We start from the raw sequence: 17,718 nt of genomic DNA, 5'->3' as shown, positions 1-17,718 counted from the left end.
TATGGAGAGAATGGACAGGAGAGAAGCTCTGGGGAGAGCGGGCACGTGGGTCGGGGGTGTCGCGATGGGGACGGGGAGGGACGATGGAGATGTGGCAAGCTGGCTGTGGCAGAGTCCCCGCCGTGGCTCAGTGGCTAACGATCCCGACTACGATCCATGAGGATGCGAGTTAGATCCCTGGCCTCGCTCAGTAGGTTAGGGATCCTGCATGGCTGTGGCTGTGGCTGTGGCTGTGGCTGTGGCTGGTAGGTGTGGCTCTGATTCGATGCCTAGCCTGGGAACCTCCATATGCCGCAGATGCCCCCCTAAAAAAGAAAGAAGAGGAAAAAAAGACGGCTGCGTTGGGATGGAGGAAGCGGGTGGGTTTGAAGTATTGTGTAGACGAGGTCGACAGCACTGGCTGACAGACAGGCGGCAGGAAGTGTGGTGCCAAGTCCCGGGGGTTTGGTGGGGGGAAATCAAGAGGCCAATTTCCTGTATCTTAAACTTGAAACATCTTGTTGGAGATTTAAACAGGTGATGGAAACGTGAATCTGGGAAAGTCAGAGCAGGAGAAAAAAAATTTGAGCCCTCAGCCAGCAGACTGAGGCTAAAATCCAGGAGAGGACGTGTTATGTGCATTATAACAAAGCGATTTCCACCCCCAAGGGTGACCAAGAATACGAGGTCTGTAAATCTAAGGCTTCTCAGCTCCTAGCTAAAAGAGGAATATTCTGCATTTGAACGAGTGCTCAGCATTTGCAAAGACAAAGCTGCAGTCGTCTGGTCTGTATTCAGAGTCACCAACCTCCCTTAACAGACCTGTTTGCATTTCTATTGCCAATCCACTCAGCCTCCACAACCAGTAACTCTCATTAAGGGTGTTAAGTGAAAGGACTCTGGCCTTTCAGTGAGAAAACCAACCAAGTGGGAGCAGGTTTTGGCTCAGGTGAAAAATAAATGCTGTGATCATTAAGGTCACTTACATCGAAGACATCACACTTACTTTTCTTAAACTTTTGTTTTAATTGAAGGGAAACATATACTCACGTTTCTACACTGTTACGCTTTCGAGTGACTTAACCCTCCCCAGACAATCCACACTCCGATGTGGGTGATTCTCCTAATTGCTAACAAAAACTGAGAGGAGTTCCGTTACCCGACTTTTGCTCAGGTAGCAGTGACTGGGTCGCAACCTCCACCTTTGGGTGGGTGGCTGTGGTGGGGAGAGGACAGATGTACACGTCCTACAAGGGCCACTCCTTTTTTGTTGCCTATGGCTGTTTATTTCCATGACTATTTTTTGTTGTTTGGTTGTGGGTTTTTTGCTTGGGCTGCATGTGGGGCATATGGAGGTTCCTAGGCTGGGGGTCGAATCGGAGCTGTAGCTGCCGGGCCTCCACCACAGCCACAGCAATGTGGGATCTGTGCCTGTCTGTGACCTACACCACAGCTCACCGCAATGCTGGATCCCCGACCCACTGATCGAGGCCAGGGATCGAACCTGTGTCCTCCTGGATACTGTTAGTTTCTGCTGCGCCACAAGGGGAACTCCTATTTCCATGACTGTGAAACACAGGTGCAGGGACTCAGGCAGAGAAGGGGAAGGAAGAGAGGGAGGGGCGGGGGGGGGAGCAACCTGCAGCTCAGGAAGAAGCTGTACTTGAACCCTCATATCAAGAACCCTCTCCCTTCATTGAAACAGTCCTTCAGCCAGTGAGAGGCAGCCTCTGGCAAGGCTGCTTATAAATTCGATCACTGCCTGGTGGATCGTTGTCAGCAATTTCGGGCCAGGAGGCTTCATTTCTTCCTCTTGGGGCCCTGGCTGGTCTCCTCACTCATTCAACTACTGAGTGCCTGCCACGTGCCATGTGCCAGGCCCTGACCTTGTGCTCAGGGTGCAGCCATGTACAAGACAGGAATTCTGCCCCTGTGGTACTTGAGTGGACAAAAACCAGATTAATAAGTAAAATACAGGCTATGTGGGATAGTGAACAGTTTTCTGGGGGGAACGAATGAGGGTCGAGTGCCATCTGGGTGCAGGAGGGGGGCTGTAATTTCACTAAGGAAGACAGGGAAGACTTCACCGAGGGGACATTAGAGCACGAACTCCAGGAAGTTGAGCAAGAGGGAACCCAGGAAGTAAGAGCGAGAAGCAAGGCTGAGCAGGAGAGCAGTCCACGAGGTCCAGCAGGGGTGGAGTGAGGGGACAAAGGGCCTTTAGGCTTGAAAGGGGAGACGAGATTTGTCAGGGTTTTGAACGGGATCACTGCAGCTCTCTGTTGAGAATGGACTGCAGGCCCAGGTGGATGCTGGAGACCACCTAGGAGGCTTTTGCAGAAATCCAACTGGGAGAGAATTCTTGCTTAGGTTAGAGCGGCAGTGATGGAGCTGCCACCAGGAGTCAGAACTAAAGAAGCAATGTCTTTCAAATCAAAACCACAGTGATAACCACCTCACGCGGATCGGGATGGCTATTATCCAGGAAACAGGAAATACAAGTGTTGGCGAGGATGCGGAGACACTGGCAGCCTTGTGTCCTGCGGTGGGAAGGTAAACTGGTGTGGTTGCTGTGGGAAACAATAGGGCAGTTCTTCAAAGTATTAAAAATGGAATTACTGTGTGACTTAGCTATTGCACTTCGGGGTATACATCAAAAGAAAGCCAAGCCTCGAAGACATATCTGTACACTCATTTTACCTGAAGGAGGGATTCAGAGTATGCCACTACGAAATATGCCACTCCGGTAGGAGAATTACTTTGGGCTGAGGGCAAACGAAAAAAAGACACAGGAACACCCCCCCCCCTCCCCCCCGGCAGGACAGGAAAGACAGGACAATTCTTCATCACCCGAAACAAGCGTTTTTTTTTTTTTTTTTGTCTTTTTAGGGAAGTGCTTGTGGCATATGGAGGTGCACAGGCTAGGGGTCTAATCAGAGCTGTAGCCGCCGGCCTACATCACAGCCACAGCCACGCCAGATCCGAGCCACATCTACAACCTACACCACAGCTCATGGCAATGCCAGATCCTTGACCCACTGAGCGAGGCCAGGGATTGAACCTGCAACCTCATGGCTCCTAGTCGGATTCGCTTCCCCTGCACCATGATGGGAACGCCAACCCTAGATTCTCAATAGCCCAGAGACAGCACCAGAGGATGCGACACAGCAAATCTTACTAAGTGGCCCTGATCTTGCATTAGTTTCCCCCAGTTTGCTGCCCCTAGAAGTTCAGAGCCCTTTTCCTTTGTCTTGTTGCTTCTCTACAAACTTACTGTACTTTGCTAGGATGCTACATAAGACCAAGTTCTCACCATCTCTTTGAAGCACTCCTCACCGAGCTCTCTTGCGCATAGGCATTTATTACATATACCTTTACACACACACAAATATACCTTAAATATACAAATATACATTTGTTAATTGTTTTTCTCTTGTTAATCTTTTGCCAGGAGTTCCTGTTGTGGTGCAGTGGAAATGAATCCGACTAGGAAGCATGAGGTGGGTTTGATCCCTGGCCTCACTCAGTGGGTTAAGGAGCCAGCGTTGCCGTGAGCTGTGGTCTAAGTTGCAGACACGGCTCGGATCCTGAGTTGCTGTGGCTGTGGCGTAGGCCGGTGGCTACAGCTCTGAATAGACCCCTGGCTTGAGAACATCCATATGCCTTGGGTACTGGCCCCCCCAAAAAGGCAGAAGAAGGTTATTGAAGGTAATACATATAAAACTCTCTCCTTTCTTCCGCACTGTCCCTCTCAACTTGTCACACTGACTTTTACTTGCTATTTAATGTTGTGTTCCCTTGGGCACCGAGGCTACTTAGGGCACTTGGCCCTGGACCTTGGTGCAGGCACAACCCAGATGCTTTGTGGTGTTAGACTCTGAAACTTGAAGTCAATGTAATTTTCATGTGTCATGAAATACTATTCCTCTTCTGATTCTTCTTCTAACCATTAAAAATAAAATAAAATAAAATAAAACCAAAGACTGTTTTTAGCTTGCAAGTCATATAAAAACTGCAGGCAATGACCTCGGAAGTAGGTAACCATTTTAATAACTGAACATTTATAACTTTCATATGCTAACGGCAAAGCATTTGTGCAAAGCAAAGGGAAGATGTCACTGCCTCTGGTGAAAATGAATAGTTCATGAGAGTTCACAGAAGGAGACCTGAGTCATCAGGAGATTTCCAGCAGCACAGACTCCACCAAACTCAAAGGAAACCTGGCCACGGCGGGCAGGACCACACTCGCCTCGTGAGCCGCAAACTAATCTCAGGAAAGTAGAATTCATCACAATAAACTCACGATGTCAATTTAAACGTTCCTGACTGTAGTCCTGATATTTTTAGTACTTACCTCTGCCCACACAAATCATATCCATTCAAAGCCTGGGTCTAATCCTCTGACAACACCCTAAGCCTGTGGCTCCAAACGCAAGTCTACCGGTGGATGGTAGCATAGGTTTGAGATGAATTGAGAAAAATTAGGGCAACATAAAGAGTACTTTTTAAAAGTTAATTAGCAGGGGAAAAAACAAAACAAAACAACAACAACTTGGCAACCTGATACCAAATCCCCAAATCTTTCTGATTCGTGAAGCCCAGAGTCTGGGAAGCACTGCTAGAGACTTTTGGTACAGAAGTCCAGAAGCAGGGACGGCCGGTGGGAACACTCACGGGCATACAAAGGTGAACCTGAAATGCTATTTGTTTCTGCTTTGCGGTCTCCCCTTCCAGACAGTGAGTACATAAAAGGCAGGAATTTTTCTTCCACGTTTTGTATTTCCCTACGCAGGTGCTCAATAAATATTTGTGGAGAGAATAAAGGCAACACCTCTCCCCACTTTTCTGACTAAAAAATAATGCTTCCGCTTTTGTTTAATATTTCCCTAAAATCTTAGGCAGGTTTGCAACACAGCCCATTTGCTGAGTTTGTCTGTGGGGGAAGGCGACGGGCTGGGCATCTCTGGTTGGAAGTTCTCTTTCCCACGGGCGGAGAGGACTCTTCCCTTAGGTGAAGTTCCTTCTCTTTCCCCTCCTGACTCCACGCTTCTGTGTCTAACCAATCCCCTGGTTCCTCATTGAGCTTCTTCGTGGGAACGTTTCCTCATCCTGCAGTTATTTCCTACTCAAAGTGTCCTTTCCAATCCCTCAGCAGTTATTTAATGAGCATGGCCTCTGCGTCGTCTTCCTATTTTGTCTGTTAACAGCTTCTAACGGGTTGATCCCTTGCCTCTTCCTGAACCATAATCCAATTTGCCCTGGCACAGGGCTCAGCAAGAGGCCTAAGCCCTTTATCCAGATAGCTAAGGTTCTCCTCAGGGTCTCAGTATATGTGCACAGAATTGAAAATATTTATACGTATTTTTTTAAAAGAACTTGAATTCCAGACACAGGTAACAGACTTGTGGTTGCCAAGGGGGTCAGGGAAGGGAGTTTGGGGATAGGAGATGCACACTATTCTTTTTTTTTTTTTTTTTTTTAGCCATGCCACAGCATGCTGATGTTCCTAGGCCGGGAATCGAACCTGTGCCACAGCAGCAACCCAAGGTCTTCCAGGGACAACACTGGATTCTTAACCTGATGCACCACAAGAGAATTCCCAAACTATTACATTTAGAAAGGATAAACAACAAGGTCCTAAAACATAGTTCAGAGAACTACATCTAATCTCCTGGGATAGACAATGATGGAAAAGAGTATGTAACTGAGTCACTTTGCTGTACAGAAGAAATTGGCACAACATTGTAAATCAACTATAGTTTAATTTTTTTTCTTTTTAGGGGCGCACCTGCAGCATGTGGAGTTTCCCAGGGTAGGGGTCTAGTCTGAGCTACAGCTGCTGGCCTAAGCCACAGCCACAGCAACGTGGGATCCAAGCCGAGGCTGCGACCTAAGCCATAGCTTGCGGCAATGCCAGATCCTTAACCCACTGAGTGAGCCCAGGGATTGAACCTGCATCCTCATGGATACTAGTCAGATTTGTTTCTGCTGCGCCATAACAGGAACTCTTATAGTTTAATTAAAAAAAATTTTTTTAAAAAAGAACTGAGTTTGGAGTTCCTGTTGTGGCACAGTGGAAATGAATCCAACTAGGAACCATGAGGTTGTGGGTTCGATCCCTGGTCACGCTCAGTGGGTTAAGGATCTGGCATTGCTGTGAGCTGTGGTGTAGTTCGCAGACGTGGCTCACATCTGGCGTTGCTGTGGCTATGGTATATGCTGGCAGCTGTAGCTCTGATTAGACCCCTAGCCTGGGAACCTCCACATGCTGCAGGGGTGGCCCTAAAAAAGCAAAAATAAACAAATAAGTAAAAGAACTTGAGTTTGAGCCCAAACATTGCCACCAAGTAGCAAGCAGCCTTGAGCAAATCTCAGCTTTTCTATCTATAGGTGAGGGCTGAACCCTAACAGCGAAGGCACTTCCAGCATCACATGCAAATCAATACTATACAAACACTTTCAGCTGAAGTATAATGAGACAGTTTGCCTTTAGAGCTATACAATCTCTCATTAAAATATCTCTTTGATCAAACAGAGACAAAGCACTGATGATCTAAAGCTTCCCTGTGGACCTCTCTGTCATATGTATGAAGGAAAACTGTAGAATCAGAAGGAGGAGGAAAAAAAAAAGCAGAGATTTGAAGCAAAAGTGCCTCTCTACAGCCATACCACCCTGAACGTGCCATCTGATCTTGTCTGAAGCAAAAGTGATTATAAAATCTATTCTAGGAGTTCCCGTCGTGGCGCAGTGGTTAACGAATCCGACTAGGAACCATGAGGTTGCGGGTTCGGTCCCTGCCCTTGCTCAGTGGGTTAACGATCCGGCGTTGCCGTGAGCTGTGGTGTAGGTTGCAGACGCGGCTCGGATCCCGCGTTGCTGTGGCTCTGGCGTAGGCTGGTGGCTGCAGCTCCGATTCAACCCCTGGCCTGGGAACCTCCATATGCCGCGGGAGCGGCCCAAGAAATAGCAACAACAACAACAACAAAGACAAAAAAAGACAAAAAAAAAAAAAAATAAAAATAAATAAAATCTATTCTAGAGATCAGGCAATAAAACTGACCCTTCAAACATTTCCAGAGGTATCACACCCTATAGCAAATGCAACCAGGCATTGCCAATAGAAGTATGCCAGAGAAATACATAGCATCAAGAATTCAACAGAATATTCAATATTCTGTGATAATTTATATGGGAAAAGAATCTAAATAAGAATGGATATGTGTATATGTATTACTGAATCACTCTGTTGCACAGCAGAAATTATCACATTATACATCAACTATACTTCAATAAAAATTAAAAAAAAACACAACAGAAAACAGCATAACGTATTAAAAGTGTAGGTATAGACAAAACTTCCTTTAAAAGGCTAGAGAATAAGCATAGTTTTTGAAACATGATCAATTTTAACACACTTACCCATCATGTAGGTAAACTTACATTAATTTATATTTATGGTATCTTGAAAGAATTCAGTAGTCCATTTTATTTATTTGCTTTTTAGGGCTGCACCCGTGGCATATGGAGGTTCCCAGGCTAGGGGTCCAAATGGAGCTACAGCTACCAGCCTACGCCACAGTCACAGCAACGCCAGATCCATGCCATGTCTGCATCCTACACCACAGCTCACAGCAACGACAGATCCTTAACCCACTGAACAAGGCCAGAGATCGAACCCACGACCTCATGGTTACCAGTCAGATTCGTTTCCAATGCACCATGACAGGAATTCCATTAACAGCTTATTTTAAATTGTACACTACAATCCAAAGGAACCAGTCTCATGAAGTTTCTATGTCCAAATACCAATTTAGAGGAAATATGAATTCAGAAGAATGTGGAAAATGATACTATGGAGAAATAACTAGCATAAGGCAGGCTGAAAATTCTATAGAATAAACGACCTAATTACAGAAGAAATAAAAAAACAAGAGATGGTAAGAAAATCTATAGATTGAAAGTCATGAGACCTATCAATCACAATATAAAAAGTTCACTTTGCTGACTCAAATAACTTATAGAATGAATGAGTAACTGAATTATTCGGAGATAAAGTTATCTGAAGTTTGGGGTAATTTGGGAAAGGGGAAGTGGAGATAACAGACGAAAGAGAATTAGGAAAATATTGGTAAATGTTGAAGCTGGGTAATACAGGCATGGGATTCATTATACTCTTCTTTCAGCAGCCCAAGAATCCAGAGCATGGCAGCCATCCTGTCCAGCAGCTCACTCGTGGTCACCCATGACCACCAGACCACTACTGGCGCTGCCTGGGTTCCATTTCCTGTGCAAGTGCCAGGTACCCTGGGGAAGCCATTCCCACCGTCCTGGTCTCCTCAAAGCCAACCTGGGTTTTTTTGCTGTTTTCAGGAAGTCCACTCTCCCATTCTGGCCACAGTGTTGGCCACAGAACATGCAGAATATTCCCAGGCTTCCGCCAGCATGATTACCCGTGACCTGGCTGTGGAAGTCACAGGGAAGTAGCAGCCTGGTGGCCAGCCTGGCAAAACCAACTGCAGGCCCCTGTCCTGAGAGGCCACTACCAGCTGCCAGGCTTCCTTCCAAGCGCTAGGCTCATCAGAGTCCCTCCCACTCTCCCCCTCCCCTAAAGGGCTGCAGCCAGCGGAAGCCATTGGGTTATTTAATATCAAACAGCAAAACACCAGAAAGGAAGTTGAGCATCCAAGCCCTTCTGCCCTGTGCCTTGTACCAAGTGGAAAAAAACTCCCAGGGTGGGGGGCAGGGAGGATTATAGGAAATTAAATACCTCATCACCTCTCCTACCAAGGTATTTGTTTCTGGGACAGCAAATCCCTGTCAATTGCTTGCCGAGTACGTGATTAAAGAGAGGAAAAATAATTTAAAAATTTCTTTCTGGTGCAATACGCACCTCGCCCAGGATCCCCCCCCCCGCCGCCCCACGCCCAAGGCAGTATAGTCTTTGGTTTTCCACTCAACAAGCTGTCCGTGCTCTCTAACCTTTCCTGCATAAACATCACTACATTTTTTTCACTGATTCAAATCATTCTTTCATCCTTAGACTAATAGTTCACTTTTCTCTACTCCAGACTATCTCACTGTGATTCCATGATTAGTATGAACACAAGCCAACGTATTCTAAATTTGATGAGAAAATTTGCTAGGTCTTGGAGCAATAAATACTTCCTACCAGTCTGCATACTCATGTCATAGATAGTTAGAATCTACTAGATCATCTTTCATGCATTATATAGATGGCACCCATTTATTATCACCAGATTTTCCTGTAAATTATATTCCATGGACGACTATGAGGTAGATATTTCCTACAAAAAAACCCAAATAATAGGAGGTTATATTCCTAACACGGAACACCAAATTATAGATATGACTAGCTATGTGGCATAAGTATAGCAGAGGTTAAGAGAGCTAACGCTAGAGCTGGCAGGTCCAAATCCTGATAGTTACTGGCTCCGTGAACTTGAACGGTTACCCTCCTGGTCTGTGCCTCAATTTCCTCAACAGTAAATCCCACTTCTAGGAGTGATAAGCAGGCTTAAGAGTATTAAATCAATTAATGTTATAAGGCATTTAGAACAATGGCTGGCACAAAGTTAAGTGCTATATAATCTAATATACAGTAGCGTCTATGTTATATACTATAAACTTAAATGGTAAGCCCACAAATGTACATGTTTTACTAGTTAAAATACAGTTAAAGATATTTTATATTCTTTTCTTTTTTTTGTCTTTAGGGCTGCACCTGAGACATATGGAAGTTCCCAGGCTAGGAGTCGAATCAGAGCTATAGCCGCCGGCCTACGGCACAGCCACAAGAACGTGGAATTCGAGCCACATCTTCAAGCTACACCACAGTTCACGGCGACACCAGATCCTTAACCCACTGAGCAAGGCCAGGGATCAAACCCGTGTCCTCATGGATACCCGTGTCCTCATGGGTTTGTTACCACTGTGCCAACCACAGGAATTCCAAAATATTTTATACTCTTAGTCTAAAAATGAGCATTGAATATCATTGCAAATGGGACCTGAAACGTATTATAAATTAAACATCTAAGACACAAAAAGCACAATTTTAATTACTGGCTATATTAATTTAGGTAATAGTCTTAGTAGGTAAACTAAAACTAAAAGGGGACCTCAAGAGACATTTATTTAAAACCCCTTTTAATAATAGTACACTGCTTTCTTAGAGATGAAAAGGCTCTGGGGAGGTAGCTTTTTTTTTTTTTTTTTTAAATGCCCGTTTCTTCAAAAAAGTTGTCCAGAATTTTAAGTAGTTTTTTTCTTAAGAAATTTGTCTGAAGCAAATGAAAGCATTCCAAAAATTCTACTGATGTGGGTATGGTTTCAAAAGTGGCCTCAAATTATAATGACGATGATTAAAGGAAGTGGAATAGTATAATCTAAAATCTCATTTCGGCTTTGCTAAAATAAAGCTGTGGGAATTGGGTAAGAACTTAACATTTATGAATAAATTATTGGTAAGCCTTCTCAGTTCTAATTTTCTGAATTTGAAACTTTGAAGAATCAAAACATGTTAACTATGTAAAAACATTTTTATGAAAATATTAAGTGAAAAAAGTAGACCACACAGTGTATGCTTAGTATGATTATAACTACTCAAGTCTGAAATATCTCCACCCACTTATCTGCTCATCCATCTACTGATTAGCAAGCAGGCTGAAGAGATGAGCATGGTGGCTACAATGGCACACAGCATTCCATTTTTTGGGGCTGTGCCCATGGCATGTGAAAGTTCCTAGGCCAGGGGCAGGATGGATCCCGTGCCACAGCAGTGACCCAAGCTGCCGCACTGACAATGCTGGATCCTTAGCCCACTGTGCCACAAGAGAACCCCAGCATTCTGTTTTAAAGTGAAATCTATGCCAAAACAATTTTTACATTTGCAACCATAATCACCACCAAATAACTGATGCAGCCCCAAACCACCAATGGATATAAAACAATTGCTGGGGAAGAATACTGTTCCAGAATGGGCTATTTAACATAGTCTCCAAGATATGTACATATAGGTTAATTATGAAGTACAAAGGGAAAAGGTACCTTTAGAGTGAGGCAGTCTGGTAAGCCCTACCTTAACTAAGTGATCCAATTTGGTATCACCAGTGATGGGACATCAATGCCTCCTGAGGCTGGGCCTTCTCTGTAGCATTCTTGTCAGAAACGTTTAATCTGAATCTAATCATGTGAAAATGAGACAAATCCAAATTGAGGGATAGTCTGCAAAATAACTGGCCTAGATTCTTCAGAAATGCAATTATCTAGGGCACTGCTCTAGACTATACGGGATTAAAGAAACATGAAAACTAAATGCAATGCATGACCCTCGAATGGATTTTAGGAATGAGAAATTCCAATTATAAAGACTTACTGGGACGAGTGTGGAAATCTGAATATGGACTGTAATCATTCTAAATAGTACTATATTAACATTAATTTCCTACATTTGTTAATCACATTGTGGTCAATAAAATTAATGCCTTTGTTTTACAGGGTTAAACCTAAGTATTTACTGGATTAAACTGAATTATGAGATTAATCTGAGTGTTTACAAGTAACTCTCAAATGATTCAGGAAAAAGAGAAAAAATATATAGTATAAAACTATCATGGCAAAATGTGACCAAATAGGTAAATTTAGGTCAAGGGTACAGGAGTGTTCATTGTTTTTTCTTACAATTTTCTTAGGATTAAACTTTCTTTTTTAAAGAGCTGAGGCAAAAGGCCCATCTTTGTTTTAAAATTCTATATGATCCCAAATGGTCTGTAATCTAGGTACAGTCACTCAATATTTACAAAGAAGCTAGAGGGAAAAGCAAACAAATGTCTAATTTTAGGTAGGGATGATAGATAACTTGTTAGCCCAGATTTCCCTCAAAAACCATTAAATTCACAGCAGAAAATCATTTCCTAGATGGAGAACTTAAGTTTAAGGAACGATTCTTTTCATTATTATTACATTGCTGTAATATATGTAATCAGAAATAAATCTGATTTATAATTTAATCATAAAAAATGAAAGTGTAGGGAGTTCCCACCGTGGCTCAGTAGAAACGAACCCAACTAGTATCCATGTCCATGAAGACATGGGTTCGATCCCTGGCGTCGCTCAGTGCGTTAAGGATCCAGCGTTGCTGTGGTTGTGGCAAAGGCTGGCAGCTACAGCAACTTGGACCCCTGGCCTGGGAATGTCCACATACCATAGGTGTGGCCCTAAAAAGCAAAAAAACAAAAAACAAAAACCAAAAAAACACGTAGAGGCAGAAGAGATGCTGCCTATGTGGTGAACCTATATAGATGATTTACTTTCCAGAAAAAGTAACTGTTGCAAACCCTTAGAATTTTGCTCTCTAGATGGACAGGTAAGGTCTATTACATAGTAATTTTATTCAATAACCATTTACTGAAGGACTATGTGCCAGTGGTTTCGTGCTCGGTGTGCAAAAAAGGTGATACAATCCTTGAGTTGAGGAACTCAGCCTATAAGAATCTCTTGTCAATTATAGCTCAATTAAAAAAAAAAAAAAATCTCTTTGGATCTGATCCCTGGCCTGGAAGCTCCATATGCCATAGGTGGCCAAAAAAGAAAATGAACAAACAAAATCCTCTATATGTCCTTGTAAAATTCTTTTTTTTTTTTTTTTTGTCTTTTTTTTTGCTATTTCTTTGGCCGCTCCCGCGGCATATGGAGGTTCCCAGGCTAGGGGTCGAATCGGAGCTGTAGCCACCAGCCTACGCCAGAGCCACAGCAACGCGGGATCCGAGCCGCGTCTGCAACCTACACCACAGCTCACGGCAACGCCGGATCGCCAACCCACTGAGCAAGGGCAGGGACCGAACCCGCAACCTCATGGTTCCTAGTCGGATTCGTCAACCACTGCGCCACGATGGGAACTCCCTAAAATTCTTATTTAATTTCTGGGGAGTTCTTGTTGTAGCTCAGTGGTAATGAACTCAGCTAGTATCCATGAGGATTTGAATTCAATCCCTGGCCTCACTCAGTGAGTTAAGGATCCGGTGTTGCTGTGAGCTGCAGTGTAGGTTGTATATTCGGCTTGGATTTGGCGTTGCTGTGGCTATGGTGCAGGCTGGCGGCTGCAGCTCTGATTTGACCCCTCGCCTGGAAATTGCCGTATGTCGAAGATGAGGCCCTAAAAAGCAAAGAAAAAATATTTTTTCTTAATTTCTAAATTTAGTCTAGCAGACTGTAGGCATCCTAGAGACAATGTGCAAATGGTACTTACAAGCAATTAAATTTTTCTACTTATTTTAAGAATCAGTAATTTGCGTTCATAATATTAACAACCCAGATTATTAAACTTTATCATAAAGACTATAAGGACCCTATATAGAAGCTCTTTCCAAATAGACAAAAGTTCGAGGGCAGAGGGAATCTTCCTCTGGCCTCTCCTCACACAAAGGCTTCTACTTGTTTGATCCCTGACTAGGCAAGTTACGTTTCACTGCAGAAGCCATCCTCAAGTATCATGAAATCAGGAGTCATGAAGAGCATACTGCCAGTCTGTGAACTAACCACCACTGAATTTTGGCTGCTTGTTTTCTCTGGATTTAAGAATTTATGAATCAATCTGAGATTTGTCTATTTTGGGTTCTTATAAATTAAATTACAAATAACTCAGAATCTAAAAAGTATGAAACTCCTCGATAATCTTAACCCCCTAAAAGAACATCTAAATGATAAGGATGTGCTACTCTTAAAACTCAAAGTTTTAAGGAAAGCTTAGGAACCCATGATTTTACGTCTTGGAGTCTGTAGGTAATTCTCATATAGTTCACAAAAAAGGTAAAAAGAGGGTAAACATTGCAGAGACTTGCCGTTTCCATTTCTGCTGAGAAGTACTGCATCACTTTATATCTTTGGTATATCTCTTCTCTCAGGATTAAAAGAAATTAAGAATGACGAGGGGAGTTCCCGTTGTAGCTGGGTGGGTTAACCACCTGACTAGTACCCATGAGGGCGCAGGTTTGATCCTGGCCTCGATCCTGGCCTTGCTCAGGGGGTTAAGGATCTGGCATTGCCGTGAGCTGTGGTGTAGGTTGTAGACATGACCCGAATCCTGCATCGCTGTGGCTGTGGCCAGCAGCTTCAGCTCTGATTGGACCCCTAGCCTGTGAACTTGTATATGCTGCAGGTGTGGCCCCCCCGCAAAAGAATGACTAGGGAGAACCTGCAGTTTGTTAACTGCAATGGTTATAACTACAGTTTACATAGGGTGCCTGACGTAAAATAAAGCCTTTCTCCAATGCAAATTAAGTTAAACCTTCAGGATTCTGCAAATATGGGCTCTAGACCCATACCTGAACTTATATTTATGCACTAGAAATTACAGCAATTTAAAAAAAAAAAATATACTGCAACCCTTCAGGTTAAAACAGGTTTGAAAATGATTTCCTCAACAGAGACTTTCATAGCTCAGAAATGTTTCAAGTTACTTTTGGGAAACTTAATTCACCACCTGAAAAAGTGGTTTCACTTTTAACAAAAATAAATTGTAGTTTACTTTTAAGAAAACTACTTTACAAAAAAAAAAAAAAAAAGGAAAAGAAAACTACTTAAAAAAAAAAACCCACCCATTTCTTCTACATAGAACCTTTTCTTTGTCTTAAACCCAAAGAGTTAAAGCAGAAAATACTACGGTCAAGCAACCTATAAAACTGTTTTCAGAAGGGACTTTTTTTTATTCTTTAGAAATACATATATATATATATTTTGCTTTTTAGGGCCGCACTCCCGGCATATGGAAGTTCCCAGGCTAGGGGTCGAATCGGAGCTACAGCTGCTAGCCTATGCCACAGCCACAGCAACGCAGGATCCGAGCCGTGTCTGCGAACTACACCACAGCTCATGGAAACGCTGGATCCTTAATCCACTGAATGAGGCCAAGGATCGAACCCGCATCCTCATGGCTCCTAGTTGGATTTGTTTCTGCTGGACCACAACGGCAACTCCTAGAAATGTATTTTTATAATTGAAATTATATAATCATAGAGGTAATTTGAAGGATAATGTATAGAAAGAGGTATTGTTCAATCCCTGGGTATTTAAGGTGAGTGGAAGTAGGCAGAGAACAGGAGAAAATGGCAAGAGATAAGCACATGGGTTACAAGGGTCCCTTCCCCACTCTGCCTGAGAAACTGCCCTTTTCTGTCCCCTTTGAGCAGAGATGAGCTGGGACAGCCTCTGACTCTGATAACACTATTTTCTCCCTAGAATCACTGTTTCTTCAATGGTGATTAGTTTATTAAAACAAGAACTATTCAGGAGTTTCCTGGTGGCTCAGTGGTTTAAGGATCCAGTGTTCTCACCACTGTGACACGGATCTTTGCTGAGGCGTGGGTTTGATCCCTGGCCTGGGAACTCTTGTATGCTGCAGGTATGGTCAAAAAAAAAAAGGATTATTCAAACACATGATAAGAAATTAAACTTTTATCAATACACAAATAAGTTTACTTAAAAGCAGCTCAGTTACATATTTTAAAAAAGTTTCAGAACCCCTCTCCACCAATGTCCATTAATTAGAATAGGTTCATGTGAAACCTGCAGTCCAATCTAAGACCAGCAAAGAGTGATGGTCTAGGTGCCTGGTGATATATTTCTCTTGTCACTGAGAGACAGTCACAAACAAAACACATCTCTTGCCTGGATGAGTAGGAAGAAGTCACATAAAAGAGCTTCATAAAATGTCTATGAAGGAGAACTGGCAGTATCAGAAGAGTTCCAGCACTTCAATGGAATATAATCCTCTATTAGTCTTTTCTTGATTTAATTTCTGTAGCTCACGAAAACTTACTTCAATCTTGTTGAGCTCAGAACAAATGCTTATCTAAAGAAAAAAGTTCAAAAACAACTTTTACTATAACTTGTACATATGAATAAACCCTCCACAATTACTTATAACCATTCCAAGAAAAAAAATTTAATGTTATAATTTTGATGCTTCTTGGGTACGAAGAGAATTCAGTACATAACAAATAATTACATACCTGAGATTTCACAAACTTGTAAAGACTTAACAGTAGCCTTTTTGCTTCTGGTATCATTACCACAACAGTAAAATTAGCATCTAGAAGTAGACATATCCAATCCATAATCTAAAGATAAACAAAAAAGATTTAAAATTTAATTTTAGGCTAATACATTTTACAAAGTCTGTAATTATATCAAATAGTCTTAATTTAGGAGTCTTCTTTGTAGAAGACCGAACATTTTAGTTTAGAGATGAAGGAATTTCTAAACAATCTAAAAAGGATTTTTTCTGCTTTTATATTTGTCATTTTATAAACATAACTGGATCTGTTCCATCGGATCAATTGGTAAAAAGAAAGAGTGATAAGGAAAGTTAGTACTTTTAATTGAAAAAATTTATATTTACTTTTCAATTGAAGTATAGTTGATTTACAATGTTGTATTAATTTCTGCTGTACAGCAAATTGACTCAATTATACACACACATTCTTTTTTATGTTCTTTTTCATTATGGTTTATCCCAGAATCCTGAATATAGTTCCCTCTGCTATAGAATAGGACCTTTTTGTTTATCCTATTAAAAAAATCTGTGAGGAGTTCCTGTCGTGGCGCAGTGGTTAACGAATCCGACTAGGAACCATGAGGTTGCGGGTTCGGTCCCTGCCCTTGCTCAGTGGGTTAACGATCCGGCGTTGCCGTGAGCTGTGGTGTAGGTTGCAGATGCGGCTCGGATCCCACGTTGCTGTGGCTCTGGCGTAGGCCAGTGGCTGCAGCTCCGATTCAACCCCTAGCCTGGGAACCTCCATATGCCGCGGGAGCGGCCCAAGAAATAGCAACAACAACAACAACAAAAAGACAAAAGACAAAAAAAAAAAAAAAAAAAAAAAAAAAAAAAAAAAAAAAAAAATCTGTGATAACTACAAGCAGTTACAAAAAAAGAACCCACTCATCTCCTATTCTGAAATATTACACTATGACCCAAAAATAGGGCATTGTGTACTATAGATGAGCTACCAAGAACTAAAGTAAAAGTACCATTATACATTTATTAAAGTATCCTATATAGTAATCTTCAAATGGTATTGTTAACATGCAATTATCACTGTCATGAAAAAGCATTAAGGAAACCGATTATCTATTTGGGGATAAGGAGGAAGCTGATCCCTATGTAACTCCTTACATCAAAATTAATTTTATGGGGTTCCCCTTACAGCGCAGTGGAAAAGAATCTGACTAGCAACCATGAGGTTGCAGGTTCAATTGGCGTTGCCGTGAGTTGTGTAGGTCGCAGATGTGGCTTGGATCTGGCATTGCTGTGGCTGTGGCATAGGCCAGCAGCTACAGTTCAATTAGACCCCTAGCCATGGAACCTCCATATGCTATGGGTGTGGACCTAAAAAGACAAAAAAAAAAAAAAAAAAAAAAAAGAATTTTATATGTATCAGAGAGTTAAATACAGAAAAGGAAAATGAATGTACTAGGGAAAACAGAGTGGCCCTTCTTACACTCTTAGAGTGGTAAGGGCCTTAAGCATGACACAGCCGTAAAGAAGCCGTAAGGGAAAAGCTTAACAATTTAAAAAAAAATTCTTTGTAATTACAGTTGATTTACAATGTTCTGTCAGTTTCTGCTATACAGCGAAGTGACCCAGTCATACATACGTACACATTCTTCTTCTCATATTTTCCTGTCATGTTCCATCACAAGTGATTAGATATAGCTCCCTG

The 17,718-nt window shown here is 42.4% G+C and overlaps 1 protein-coding gene and 1 pseudogene across 4 annotated transcripts in view; one reads left to right on the top strand and one right to left on the bottom strand.

Annotated features, from left to right (window-relative positions):
• The window catches only part of NOL11 (nucleolar protein 11), a 63,530-nt gene that overhangs the window by 25,345 nt on the left and 20,467 nt on the right, over positions 1 to 17,718 (bottom strand). For 3 of the 4 annotated variants that reach the window (XR_014820935.1, XR_014820934.1, XR_014820936.1), the window contains exons 17-19: positions 16,009 to 16,116; positions 15,665 to 15,848; positions 11,079 to 11,182 (exon numbers count right to left, since the gene is read on the bottom strand). Coding sequence is in view for 1 of the 4 variants with exons in the window: in XM_003131277.6 (XP_003131325.1) it covers positions 15,732 to 15,848; positions 16,009 to 16,116 (225 nt within the window). In the remaining 3 variants the exon portion in view is untranslated. Of the gene's footprint in view, positions 1 to 11,078; positions 11,183 to 15,449; positions 15,849 to 16,008; positions 16,117 to 17,718 lie in introns of those variants that run through there. The other variant, XM_003131277.6, reaches the window with a different exon arrangement.
• LOC146398057 (pancreatic progenitor cell differentiation and proliferation factor pseudogene) lies at positions 8,183 to 8,512 on the top strand (annotated as a pseudogene).

This window comes from Sus scrofa, chromosome 12 (genome assembly GCF_054392235.1).
Source record: "Sus scrofa isolate SSC_HxYL_T2T_F1_AM1 chromosome 12, Sscrofa_HxYL_maternal_Yorkshire_Landrace_v2.0, whole genome shotgun sequence".
NCBI classification, from domain to species: Eukaryota; Metazoa; Chordata; class Mammalia; order Artiodactyla; family Suidae; genus Sus; species Sus scrofa.
This window is presented reverse-complemented; position numbering and strand designations above follow the sequence as displayed.